Genomic DNA, 13,715 nt, shown 5'->3' on the forward strand with positions numbered 1-13,715 from the left:
AAGTGAGTGAGTTAAGTTTTACGCCGCACTCAGCAATATTCCAGCTATATGGCGGCGGTCTGTTAATATTCGAGTCTAGGTCAGACAATCCAGTGATCAACAGCATGAGCATCGATCTGAGCAATTGGGAACCGATGACATGTGTCGACCAAGTCAGCGAGCCTGACCACCCGATCCCGTTAGTCGCCTTTTACGACAAGCATGGGTTACTGAAGGTTCATTCTAACCCGGACCTTCACGAGTCCAGTTACCTGGAGCTATGTTGTCGAGGATGCACCCAACCATGCCGCCCACCAGCATGGGAGATCCAAGTAGGACGTTCAAGATGTGGGTCAACTCATCGTGACCTGGAAATGAAGAAAAGCAATTATAACCTTTACAAACAAAGCTTTACTAAAGGCAGAGTCGATTGGACGATTGCGACTTTATCACTCTCCTCTGAGGAAAGACATGTAGCTATGGTCATCCTGATGAATAACATATGCCCAGTAGTTGAAGGAATGATGTATTTCAGTATGTTTGTCAACCGATATATTACTAACGGGATTGGGAGGTCAGACCCGCTGACTTAGTTGACACAGTTCATTATATCCAAATTGAATAGACAGATACTCATGATGTTGATCACTGGAGTATTTGGTCCAGACTCGACTATTTACAGACCACCGCCATATATTTGAAGCAATAAGCATACACTTTCTTTCACCCATGTTGCAACCAACACACTGGGAAGGTGTTTACCTTTCGTTATATTGTTGGAATACGAACTGAAGCAGTCCACAGTCTCCTTCACGTACACCCACCCACCTGTGTCAATAGCTCTGGGGTTGTTTTTCGCCCACTGTGGTAGTATTATGCCCAACATCAACGCCAGACCAAGCACCATGAGGTTCCGCGATGAAGACAGATCCACAAACTGCAGAGTAGACAGACCGACAGCGACCACCATTCCGAATGTCACTAGGGCCACTCCACCAATCACTGGAGTAGGAATGAGGCTCACCACAGCACCGAATTTACCCAGCATGCCACACACAGTCAGCATGACACCTGCCGTGATAAAGACAGATCTGCTTGCAACCTGGAAGAAGGAGAAACCGAAAGGTGAAAGGATCGTGAATGTTTTACAAACTAGGTGTGCGATTACATGAATTTGTTGGATAAATACATTGAATTTCGTAATTCAAAGCAAATTCTTAACATTTATCAACTCTTGTCCTGTAAGTGTACGTGAAATAATACTTGTAAGTAGAAACAATATTTCTGTTGAACATGTAAAGCCCATTTCTGGTATCCCCTACCGTGATAGTGCTGGAATATTGCTAGAAGCGGCGTAAAACAAACTCACTCCTCAGTAAATATTCGAGGTGGTATGTTTCACCGACCTTGGTTACGACTAAAGCTCCAACGTTTTTCGCTGTAAGATGTTATCCCATGCACAGCACCAACACTGCCGGCTATCAGGCATCAAGGCCCTCCATCATAATGCCCTATTTACAGCATGCGAGGGGAGGAGGGACGGCGCAGGCACGGGCAGCAACAAAGTAGTCTCCGACAGACTCTATGATGGAGGCGATGGTAGCTGCCAACATCCCCACATATCCAGCAGCACTGATAGTGGGCCAACCCAAGTGCCCTGTAGTATGAAGAAGTGAAAGCTTAGTTGCATCCAAAAGATAAACATAATTAAGGCACAATTATCATTTATTCATGACATATAATATACATGGCTGATTATGAAAAAACAAATAAACAAACTTATAAAGTGTACAATCGCAAATCAAAAGTGCAATATTTGGTACTTGGGGATCACTACCCTCGAAACAGAAGCAGCCGGGATACCTAACCCAGTCAGAGCGGGTGGGCGTGCACTTAAGTGTAACGAAGTATTTCATTGGCTGGTTCATTTGCCGATACGCTCTGAGCTCTTTGTGTGTGTGTAAAGAGATGTTGGGTTTTGTAAATACATGCTCATTTTTCTGCATTTGCGTTCGATCCAGTATCAAGAAATACTGAGATGGTGAACTACTGCATAGCTAGAAACTGTCGTTCGTCCAAGTACAAAGCAGGACTTGAAACTGAAATCTGAGTTTCCACCGGTTTCCGTCCGATCCAGTCATTCAAGAAAAAATGGTGCAGTTTGTTTGCAATCAACAATGTGTACAAGTATCACACCTGCCTATCTGTGTAATTACATAATCTGACAGAGAAAGAACTCAGGTGCACGAGCCATAAATCAATGTATTTTGTTTATGGTGTCTAGCCTGATGTTAAGTTCAAATTGCATGTGGTCAATGATTGAAGTTGTGTATTTCATATTGTCATTAGCAGACAGGGAGGCAGACACATAGGTGTCAATAAAACAGATATTGACTTTTGTCTTAGACAGAGGCTGCTTATCACAATCAACATGTTTTTGTTTTTTCTATGTTTCGATAGAAATAAACATTTCAGTTTTCAAGCTGAGCATTTGTTAACAATGAAATTAGTATTTCTAATGCTATGTTTTCTTGAAAACCTGGTTTGCAAATCTGCCAACCACCAAAATAAGAAAAAGTATGGAACCGGTGTATATTTATTACTGCAGACCCAAGATGCTTGTAATCACAAGAAACATCTTTTGTTCCCCAACTTCGACCACAGCGATGATCCTTGCACGCATCCCGGTTCAAGCCGCGCGAACCTAATCATTGCGCATGCGCTATGTGCGTGGCGCAGCACAGCTGTTGAAAACACTTTTCACCCCAGCTGGGGTGAAATTAATGAATCATTTGAACTCCGATTTCGCGGGAATTTTTTCATCGCGTTATTTTTCAACTATATATTCTGAATTTGCATTTTGGATAATTTGTTATTATAAGGCCATACCGAAAGGTGTCAGAATCTGCAAAGTTGTGTTTTGCGTTGCATGTGAGCTTTAACGTATTTGAAGCGTGCTGTCTTCACGCCGAATCTGCAGGTTCAATTCCCCACATGGATGCAGCATTTGATGAGGATGTCAAATGCCCCTCGTGATGATACTGGAATTAATAATGCTCGAACGTTGGAGGAACGACAAACAGTTTCAAAGAAAAGCATCTGATACTAATAATAAAGCACCAGAGAAAACCGGTTTCAAGAAGAAAAACTAACCGAAGCTAGAAAATACATTTCATGGATTGAGCTGTGCCTTAAACTAAAATCATCAGGGAATCCCATGTCAAAAAGGCAAAAGGTAATTTGGAAAAAGATTTAACTGAAATACAAAACAACGAAAGAAAACATATTTCTCCTAAGAGTTGATTGTCCTTTCCGCAAAAATAAAGGTTGGGGAAAACAAAACACAATTTTACCAAACAGATTAACTCTGTTAAAATGAAAAACACTTTTACGGGCATTCTAAAACAAAAGGTGATGGTGAACATGATAAACGGCCTCCCGTGGATGCCAATGGAAGGTTCTGGAAACAGTTGTGGTCTGTACCCGGTGACTGTAACCTGGAGACACCATGGGTCAGTGATTACGGCCATGCATCTCAATGCATGAGAAAATAACTGAGTCGTTTGTCTGTTACATCTCACTTGTACCTGGATATGGGAAGTTAAACCACGGGGCATCCTTTACGACGTGGAGTCTTGAATCTGTCCTGGCCTGGAAACCAGAGTCTGTGCTGTTGCTAGGAAACACGCCAGTTTGTGTCAGCACACAACATAGGATCCACATGATGGCAATTGATAGCAAGACCTTGAAAAAGGAGATTTCGTGTCAACCATACTGGTCCATCACAATTCCTTTTGAAATTGATTCGTATTTTTCTCTTTTGTTTTCCTAATTCTTATTTCAAATAAAGGTCGGTAGATATTATTATGTTATCAGACATCACGAATATTCACCACATAACAAACTGCACTTTGTGAAATAATCCTGAAAGGTCATCTATTTACTTACAGGTATAAGCTGAAACATGGGATAACGATTAATATGGCACCGTTCCTGTCTTGTATACACGGGAACTGCAATTTGGTATTCCCCAAGGAACAACGCGAAGCACACTACCAGAAGCATTGTTCTGCAAGTTAAAATTAGAAATGGTCGTGTAATATACCACATGAAAACCAACATAAAGTTTCATGAAGCTTTGAGACGAGAACCAGTTACAGTCTATTGTTAACTGACCACCAGGTAGTATTACACGATTGCGGCATAACCGAGTGACTGGCGAAGGTCATGCATTTCAACAAAACAACCTTTTCCTAAAATAATATATATCTGAATTGCACTGAACTGTATTAGTTGAGAATAACCACATGGGTCAATATTAAGATATGCTCAAAGAAGTTTAAATGGAAGCATCAGATATGAGGCCAAAGCACGTGTCATCAATAAAAGTCCTACCCAATACTGACTCCCCATTGGTCCTGGCATAGCGAACCAGCTAGCGGGGCGAGAGACACACCAACCAGTGCAATAGTTGGGGCGATGGTCAGAGGCCCAATGAATCTCAGCAACAAGCCCACAACACCAGTTGCCCCAACACAATCTGTGTCAGAGATGCCAGCATTAGGTTACCTTGGATCTGTAAGATATTATGCTGAAATTGTATTCATTCATTTTATGACTTTATTCCTGGCGTTTTCTACAACATTATGTTACAATAGTATACAAATGACCCATTGTTGACTATATTGACATAATCTATTTCATATAACGGCATGTTTGGCGTTGTGGTAATTTTGGGAAGACATCTTACCTCTCTCACTCGCACTACCCATGGCAGATCAGTTGTCCCATTGACCGTGTGAGATACAGGAACTGCAGAAATTCAATATGATCATATCAATAGCACGGATTTATCAGTGGCACCGATACAATCACGAGCAGATATGATGAAAGTGCGATCCCATTACATGGCAGAAAAATCGTCTCGAGGAAAGGAAACAAGCCCATGAGTTTTTCAAAAACGTCATTGAATGAGCTATTCTGTCGTACACTCTTGTGCTTGTTCGTCCTGTAGTGAATACAGTAAAATTATCCATAGTAAACGAAGTAATCTATCAGACGTTTCCGGTTGTCCCTACCAAAAGGTATATATGTGTGTGTGACTTCATCTCTTTACGTGTGTACATATTACAAGGTTGATGGCGCCTACAAATGACAGTAATGATCAGATGCCGTTTGATAAGTATGGAACGGCTTATCTTTGTTCATACACATATGAGTTGTGATATTTTCACATTTGTTTGTCCTGGGTGCCGTTCCACTAACCGATCTTATCTAAGATCAATCTTAGCAAGTTACGCCAATTTTACAATCGTCTTAGTTAAAAGTTACACGCGTTCCACGACCCGATCTTAGGCCGATCGTAGCCGGTCCCGATCTTACGATCCGATCCAAGCTTAGATCGAGACTCTTTCGTGCGAGAGATAGAGGAATGCGTGGCACGAGTTATCTCCCTTTGCATAGTCTAGCAAATGATGGAAGTAGTTTACGAACCAACTGAGTGAGTGAGTGAGTTTAGATTTACGCCGCACTCAGCAATAGTCCAGCTATATGGCGGCGGTCTTTAAATAATCTAAAATATTAGGGTAGTGAGCACCTTGGTTTCAGGTGCAAGTGCGTGTGAACGCTGGGTATCAGGCATAATATAATAATAATAAATGCATATTTATAGTGCCCCTATTCCACATCCTGGGGCATGCTCAAAGCGCTATGTACAGATAATTTACACGAGAGTATTTACAGCCGAGATTATAAGTAATATACTGAGAACAGGTTTTAAGTCTGAACTTTAAAAATGTCAATTGTGTCAGAGCTTTTAATATGTGCCTGAACCTTGTCAATCAGAATTAACAAGCCGTGAGGAGTCTAAAATAACTTGAATAACACGCGGCCTGCCTTTAGAATCCCCCACCAAATATGCGCAGTGAAATCAAACATATTTGTATCTTTTTGCTTCAGAACATTGTTCACTTCACAACTGTCCCATGACGTTGCAATATTGTTTACAAATGTGTTACACCGACTCGCTCGGTTGTGTTCCTATGACGACAGTGGTCAGACTGGCCTGACATTTGTAAGGCTTCAGTGCAGTGTTTGTTTACATCACAGAAATATTCAAATTCATTTCATGGGGGATTTTAGGGGACGCTCACGGTGAAATGCTCGCTCTTCTTCTTCTTCATATAGACTATGAAAGCCACCACTTTAGGTTTCTCTACGATTGATTTTAGCGATCCTAAGTTGGTCATGAGCAACTTAGACTTTGGATCTTAACTTTCCGATTGACTTGGGTAAGATTGGTTAGTGGAACGGTAAGCCGATCGTAACGTCACTCTAAGATTGGGATTTTAGGGTTTTACGATTGGCGTAGGGCTAAGATCGGTTAGTGGAACGGCACCCTGGACTTCGGTGTCCTGGACGCTTTTGTTTCTGAGATTTTACTCAGGATTAATTCGTGGCTCCTCGGAATAAGAATTGGTAAGATGGAATGGATTTCATCATAGGCTTCTCATTTCATCACTATGATATTTTGTGACTATCCCATTGCTGAAAACACATGTGGTTGTTCTGAATTACGGGTGGACCTTCTGTAGTTGATTCATTGATATATGCATCGTAAAGCCGATGTGCAGACACTTTTATGATTCTGCTGAAATCATGAACATTCAGCAGGTAAATATAAAACAACAGCGCCGGAGAATAATGTGTTTCGATTTTATCCGGCATAAAATGTAAATTGTATGAACGGGGTAGCTGATAATTAGCGCAGACCCGGGTGTCAATGGACATGATAAGGAGGCCGTTGGGCTATACTTCAAAGTTTCAGATTACTTTCAGTTGAACACTTCCACCTGTCTGCCGCCATCATCGAGATAATTGCTGCCAGGAAATTTGGAGACGCTCCTTGGATAATGGGTAATCTGAAATATTGTAGGGAACATAATTTCTCTATATCCACAATCATTTCTGACCAGTCTAAAACATACCTACTAGACTTGTAGAATATCCTACACGTAACAAATATGATATGCCTTTGGCATCAACAGATGTGAATAGCCCATATTCTTCATGAATAAATATCTACATGGTTTACAGCCAATTTGATAGTATTTAGTGTTCGGAACCACACTGAGCCCTTCCAAACACCATAATTGTTTGATAATATTTCATTCATGGAAAACAAATATCTTTTAAACTTTATTTTTCTTGTTTTTGAGATGTTACAAAGTTACATTTGATGAACACTACTGGATGCCAGCACAATGGTATTCTTCTCCAAAACTATTTTAAAATTAACATTATATGAACTGTTTCTCCCTAAATCCTTGCAATTTACAATTCAGACAAAATGTTGCTGATGTATGTGTAACACGACGTACCTGACTCCGAAGATGTTCTGGAGAATCGTCCCTATCCCGCACACAAAGAACGAGATGCTTATTACTCCAGCCTTTACCTCTGGAAGGTCATCTGCACAAATGACTGTGCAAGTGAGCAGAGGGATTGATATCACTGCACCAATACTCGTCATCAGTTGCTGAAACGAGATGATTTTTAACATAGTGACTGCCTTATATGGGTCTACTGGAATATCGTGGCTTCCTAAGTGGTGTGTATTTTGGGGATTTGAAGAATAATATGACCACGTCCATACGTTATATTTTAACCTTTGGATCCTGCTTGTTTGTGTCTTTGTTTAGTCTTACTGCGAGATTCATCCGTTTCCTTTGGGGGTAGAGGGCAAAACAGTTATGAAAATATATGGTTGGATCACTGAAAAACAGTGATAACATCAGATCGTGGAAGTTTTCACTATTATGACATTCAAGAGCTCAGCCATTACAGGCAGAGTCAAACACCATAATGTAATTAGGGATGTTCTTGAATTCGGTATGCAAAATAAACGGTCCTGGCAGCCTAATGGGAATCAGCAGGAGATTTGCAGAGCTACGTATGGCGCATGAGAGCAAGTGGATCATCGTTTCACCCACGCATTGCGTGAACTCGACTATCCAAATGATATCGCCTATTTTTTTCTTGTTCACATTATACCCAAGGCAGTTTTGGTGCATTGTTTATGAATCTGCTGTTATAATGAACCAACAGTCTTTAAAGGAAGGACACTTCCAATGGGGCACTGGTTAAAGAATGACCAGGAAAGAATCCTAATGTATTCAGGATACGATTATATTCGTTACGCTGGTCATCGGAGTCTGGTGTGCCCATGGGAGAGAACTCTGTGGAGCTTGATACAGCTGGATCACCATTGAATCAAACTGGAATGCCAATTAGATATGCTCATTGCACATGTTATTCTTGTTCATTTATGTTTGTGGGATATGTTTAATGCAACTGCAGTGTGTCAATCGGAAGGCAGGTGCGTCTCCAAATGTACACAGTGTGAGGAATGTGGACACTCTGCCACATTCACCACATAAAGGTTATGAATCACAGTCGCACAAAACAGACACCCTAATTGTTCAGGTGTCTTAACGTCTGTTCACACTGCTTGACAAAGAAGAGGTTTGATGTTTTAACAATCCTTTTGCACCAATCTGTGCTTTCGGGTTCTGGCCGATAGATTACAAACTATTAATATATGTAATAATTAATGCTGACGGTTCGTTATAGGTAATGACCTGAAGAAATTAATCCTTAGTATACAAAGTAATCATTACAACTACAACAGTTCTATTCAGTTGACTAACTTCGAAACACGGAGTCTCCATATGAAGTATGCATTAATAGTATTCATTATATATTCTTTAATTACAAATAGTGGCGTACGAGTGTTAGTACGTGCTTATAAATATGTACTTGCTTTTGCCGTTAGTTTTAGTACACACGTATCTGAGGCTTAAAACTCCAACAATTTGGAATGGACATCATTTTTGTCAGTGATACTTAAAATTTTGAAACTTCCACGGCGTATATACCATAGTAGTTTTGAAAGCTTTACCTAGGACCCGAATGCTGTAACTTTGATCAAGCAACATTTTAGTCGTGTGACGCTCTTTACATTCTTGATAAAAATGGGCATGATAGATTGTTACAGAATACGCGTGAAATGTCAACACCAAAGGCTGGAGCTGTTGGAATGTTGTCTGAAGCGAGGGCATGAAAGGAAAGTCACCCATTGGAAAGTTGAAGCCTTGTGGAGAGATATTGTTATCACTCTGGATGTCCATTGCTGTCTAGCGGGTCTCCGTTTTTTCAAGTTCCGGTGTGTGACTCGGTTGTATGGAATCGGCTATTTGACTTTTATTGAATGATAACAGGGCAACGCTATAGCTGAAGCCTAATTGAAACCTCTTGAGCAAAGTAAGACCATCCACTTTTTTTTTATGTTTCTCATCTCCAAACTGGTGCTGATGAGGGGCGGGCGGGCGAAGAAAAAAAATAAAGAATGCAAACAAAAAAAAAAAGAAGAAGAAGCAGTTTGCCATCTTCTTTTCAAGCTGGTGACAGATAATGACCCTCCTCCAGTACCCAGACCATAAAAAGAGGCTTTTCTTATTGTGAGAATCCTTTTTTCTCAATTTTAGACAGTTCATATATCATTAAACATAAGGAAGCTAAATGGAATAATTATGCTACAAACGTTTAATAGAGCCTCTTTAAATGGCACTTTCTTTATTTTTGGAGAGATTTATCACTTTTTGTAGTTTTTTTTGGCCACCGGTCAAAGGCTGTCGTCCACTGGTAGCTCACTGGTTGCTTAAGTATTATGTCTGTTTGTTAGGAATTAACACAGAAAATGTGTTTAAAATCAAATGTTTTTTATGACATAAATTCCATGTAGATATGTGTATGCATATTCTTATTACAAATTTAACAGATAATACTGTTGTACAATGACTGAATAAAGTGTAATGCATGTGTAATGTAATATTAAAGTACACACGCACCATCATACAAAAATATCAGATAAAATTCACGACGAAATTCACACGTTGCATAACAATGTGTTCACATTTCGCGCACAGAATCAGCTCCCGACCGTACTGCATTACATGAATGTAGCCTAATCGGCGTAATACGATATAGATTTGAGTACAAACACAAAAATACACTGCAGACTTAAAAGAATGATATTCAGACATGTAGTGCCAGATTTTAATTACCGATTGCAAAACGTCAACAAAATCACAAAACATGACCTGAAAACGATCATCTGATTCCACCGCCTCGCTTCGAATGGCCATTTTGCGATTCATTAATGCAATATAAGCAGTCATGGCTATCCCCGGTGTATCATGGAATCACGGAACAGATATTTCAGGATATCACACTTGATATATCATCAGTCAAGGGAAAAGATATACTGTCCATATGCACCAACGTGAACGTTAACGGTGATGGTGAAGGCTGTACTGGTTAACTGTCTCTAAGTGTTTAGTAAAAGAACAGCTCCCATCGCGCATACGACATGCGCTGTCAGTTTAAGGTTGGACCGTCCGGATCAGCGCTCCAAGCGGATTAGTGAAGGGAAGATAAATTAAAAAAGATCGCCCATTTAGATGCTTGAGAGACTTTTCAAAATGTTACATTTTTTCAAAGTTGACTTTTAAGACACATTTTTCGTTTGATCGGGCTGAAATTATTGCTGTCGACAGCATTTTGTAAAATAAAATTATTTGCTTTTGTTCTGTCGGAAGGAAAATTTGGGTCGGTCGGGAGATGAGAAACACAGAACAAAATACGGACGGCCTAACTGCCAACCCGAGCAGAAATTCTGACTCATGCACATAAAGAAACACATCCGCAAGGAGGGGAGGACTATTACGCCACAGATGTATTAAAACACAACAGATTAAATCTTTATTGATGCTATTACCGTTATACAGCTTCATTTTTAATGACTAGCTCTAAAAAACATTTCTGGGCAAATGGATTTTCCCAAAAGACATTAAAGGGTTTTTCCCTTTGCTTCATACAGTTTCGAGCATGCTACCAACACGACGTTCATCATTTCTTATCTAAAAGTTCCAGGAACGTTTTTCTCGGCAAATGGATTTTCTCAAAAGATGTTATAAGGCTGTTGATTTGCTTCAATTGCTATGGAATAAATGAAATATACACCATTAAATGTCAAATATGAAAATAATGAAAGGAGTAATGATTAACCGAATTCATCACTCGAGCGGTTTGACAAATTCCTATGAACTAAGATTTGGTCGTTTTATCGCCATATCTGAACACGTTCCAGAGGAGCTTCTTCTTTGGTAATTTACTCCATGTGGGTCTATACTATGTTACTAACGTGTCGGTCACATGTTTAGGTCTAACGTACCTGTATGCTGTTCATACTCGTATCGCTGTCCCTCGAAATGTAAATAGAATATGCAATATTGAACACTACGCAGATGGACATACAAACACAGGACCCGTGAAGATCCAGGACCTCGAGGTCAGGCTCGCTGACTTGGTTGATGCATGTCATCATCTGCCAATGGTCTAGATCCATGTCAACCACTGTCTGTCCCAGGGTCGATTATTAACAGACCGCCGTCATGTAGCTGGAATAATGCTGAGGGAGGCATTAAACAGCAGAGAAAGTTAACAGTAAACGGTTCGCCTACCTGAAGGGCAAACAAAGGCAACAGGCACGTCCCTGGTGTATCGTCAATGCCGTATAGGATCTTCCTCGTTCGAGGCAAATGGTTGATTTTGTTGCCATTTTCTTCATCTTCAGATGTTAGGGGGATTGTGACATTTATTTCCTTTGGCAGATGGTCGACCCACGGACCGTTTTCAGATGTCATTGCTGTGTGGGGGGAGAAAAGTTCATAGTTAAGACATGGTTTTGAGTCTTTCCGTACGTCAAATAATGCTGAAATCAGTTAGGTTTGTTTGTTGTTCAACGCCACACTCAACAGTGTTCCAGCTACATGGCGGCTGTCTGTAAAAAATCGAATCTCGACCAGTGATCAGTGACCAGTGACAATCCAGTGATCAACATCATGAGCATCGATTAATGCAACTGGGATACGATGACATATATCAGCCAAGTCAGCAAGCGGGACCACCCGATCCCGTCTGTCGCCTCTTACGACAAGCATGGGTTGCTGAAGATCAATTTTAACCCGAATCTTCACGGGTGAGTCAAAATGTGTGAACGAAATAATTGTCAAATACTTTTGAAATCAAATTGTAAACCTATCAGTATGGCCTTGTCGATCTGAGGGGTGGGGGTGGGGTGGGGGTGGTAGCCTAGTGGGTAAAGCGTTGTCTCGTCACGCTGAAGACCTGGGTACGATTCCCCACATGGGTACAATATGTGAAGCCAATTCCTGGTGTACCCCGCCGTGATATTGCTGGAATATATTAAAAGCGGCGTAAAAACAAACTCACTGACTCACCTGTCCTTCACAAAGGACAAAGTCCGCGTTGAACGGTTGCTCTTTGGCTCACAACATGTACTGATTCACATATGTGTACAGCGTCCAGTCAGAGAAAAAAACATATGGCTGCTACAAATATAGAGACACTGTTTACAATCTTGCGAGCAGGAGTTGTTCTCCAACGAAAAGTCTCCACCCTTCCACTCCTCCAGAAACTGTCCCTCCCACTTTCTCGGCTGCCCCTCCTCGTCAGTCGGCTGCTATCTCCTCTCCCGCCGCGTAACAACCAGTCAATTCAACACTTGTGCAGTCGACTGAAATCGTCATGGATAATTTCTTATCCAAATGGAGACAGGCTGTTTCTTGTTTGTGTTTACCCTCATTGTCCCGTGTTTTCGGGGCAAGACAGACGGAATTCATGCATGTTGATATATTCTGTATTTTTAAGTTATGATGCGTCTCGGTCATATAAGCCTTATGTACGTTCAGATTAGATCCCAGGGGCGGTTATTGTAAGCACTGTGATATATTTTCTGACACAATGCGACTGTTATGTGTGACGTTATAGTCGTATTAATCATCAACGATGACAGAGATTTCGCCATATCTAGGCTGCACCGGTGCATGTAACATTTGCCACAACAAATGCGCGGCAGTAGTGTTATAATCATAACCTTACCGTGTTAAATAATGTATATTCCTAACATGTGTATAGGGTGAAGTAATTGATATATTACCGGAAGAAAAACACCTGAACAAATCTCACATTCTTAAGCTTATGAGTTAGTTACGTAGTAGATGTTTCGTGAAAGGCAAGAAAGGTCATCGGTGAAGGTCATGGTAAAGTTAACATACAATCTTGTGACGTTTCACGGAAGGTAAGAGTGGGTAAGTGAGTTTGGTTTTACGCCGCTTTTAGCAATATTCCAGCAATATCACGGTGGGGGACACCAGAAATTGGCTTTACACTGTACCCATGTGGGGATTCGAACCCGGGTCTTCAGCGTGACGAGCGAACGCCTAGCCACTAGGCTATCCCACCGCACCATGGGATGTAAGATGGGTCATCCGCGAAGGCCATGGTAAAGTAGTTTGCACACACAATCTTGTGACATTTCATGGAAGGTACGAGAGGTCGTCTGTTAAGGCCATGGTAAAGTAGTGTTTCTTGTTATGTTTCATTACACACTCACTCACTCACCACTCACAGATTCATGATGACAGATAGTAGACAAAGTGATGACAGATAGTGCGGGTACTAAAAGTGAGCGTTGGGTCGAAACTCCCCAATACCTTTCTGGTGTCCCATGGACATACTTAAAGCGGCAGTCATAACTCTAAGGCCCCTCGAGGTTGTTTTGTGAAACGGCACCCTAATGATGCTCGTTTCAT

At 41.0% G+C, this 13,715-nt stretch overlaps 2 protein-coding genes and 1 long non-coding RNA gene across 3 annotated transcripts; 1 reads left to right on the forward strand and 2 right to left on the reverse strand.

The window, feature by feature from the left end:
- Positions 1–216: 216 nt before the first annotated feature.
- Positions 217–1,409, reverse strand: LOC124265197 (solute carrier family 23 member 1-like). The gene is made up of 3 exons (XM_046699990.1): positions 1,386–1,409; positions 808–1,081; positions 217–347 (listed from the first exon to the last, which is right to left on the reverse strand). Exons 2-3 carry the CDS (start codon positions 1,043–1,045, stop codon positions 223–225), a joined length of 363 nt encoding a protein of 120 aa, XP_046555946.1. The 5' UTR covers positions 1,046–1,081; positions 1,386–1,409; the 3' UTR covers positions 217–222.
- Positions 1,410–1,548: 139 nt separating this feature from the next.
- Positions 1,549–11,916, reverse strand: LOC124265198 (solute carrier family 23 member 2-like). Its single transcript, XM_046699991.1, has 8 exons — positions 11,562–11,916; positions 7,359–7,516; positions 6,811–6,899; positions 4,730–4,791; positions 4,375–4,555; positions 3,928–4,048; positions 3,567–3,723; positions 1,549–1,636 (listed from the first exon to the last, which is right to left on the reverse strand). Exons 1-5 carry the CDS (start codon positions 11,742–11,744, stop codon positions 4,481–4,483), a joined length of 567 nt encoding a protein of 188 aa, XP_046555947.1. The 5' UTR covers positions 11,745–11,916; the 3' UTR covers positions 1,549–1,636; positions 3,567–3,723; positions 3,928–4,048; positions 4,375–4,480.
- LOC124265199 lies at positions 9,861–13,497 on the forward strand. Its single transcript, XR_006895371.1, has 3 exons — positions 9,861–10,372; positions 11,827–11,837; positions 13,486–13,497. It is a non-coding gene; the product is annotated as an uncharacterized LOC124265199 (long non-coding RNA).
- The last annotated feature ends 218 nt before the right edge of the window (positions 13,498–13,715 follow it).

The sequence above is a fragment of the Haliotis rubra genome, unplaced genomic scaffold (genome assembly GCF_003918875.1).
Source record: "Haliotis rubra isolate DU_JTF1 unplaced genomic scaffold, ASM391887v1 Scf966, whole genome shotgun sequence".
Lineage (NCBI taxonomy): Eukaryota > Metazoa > Mollusca > Gastropoda > Lepetellida > Haliotidae > Haliotis > Haliotis rubra.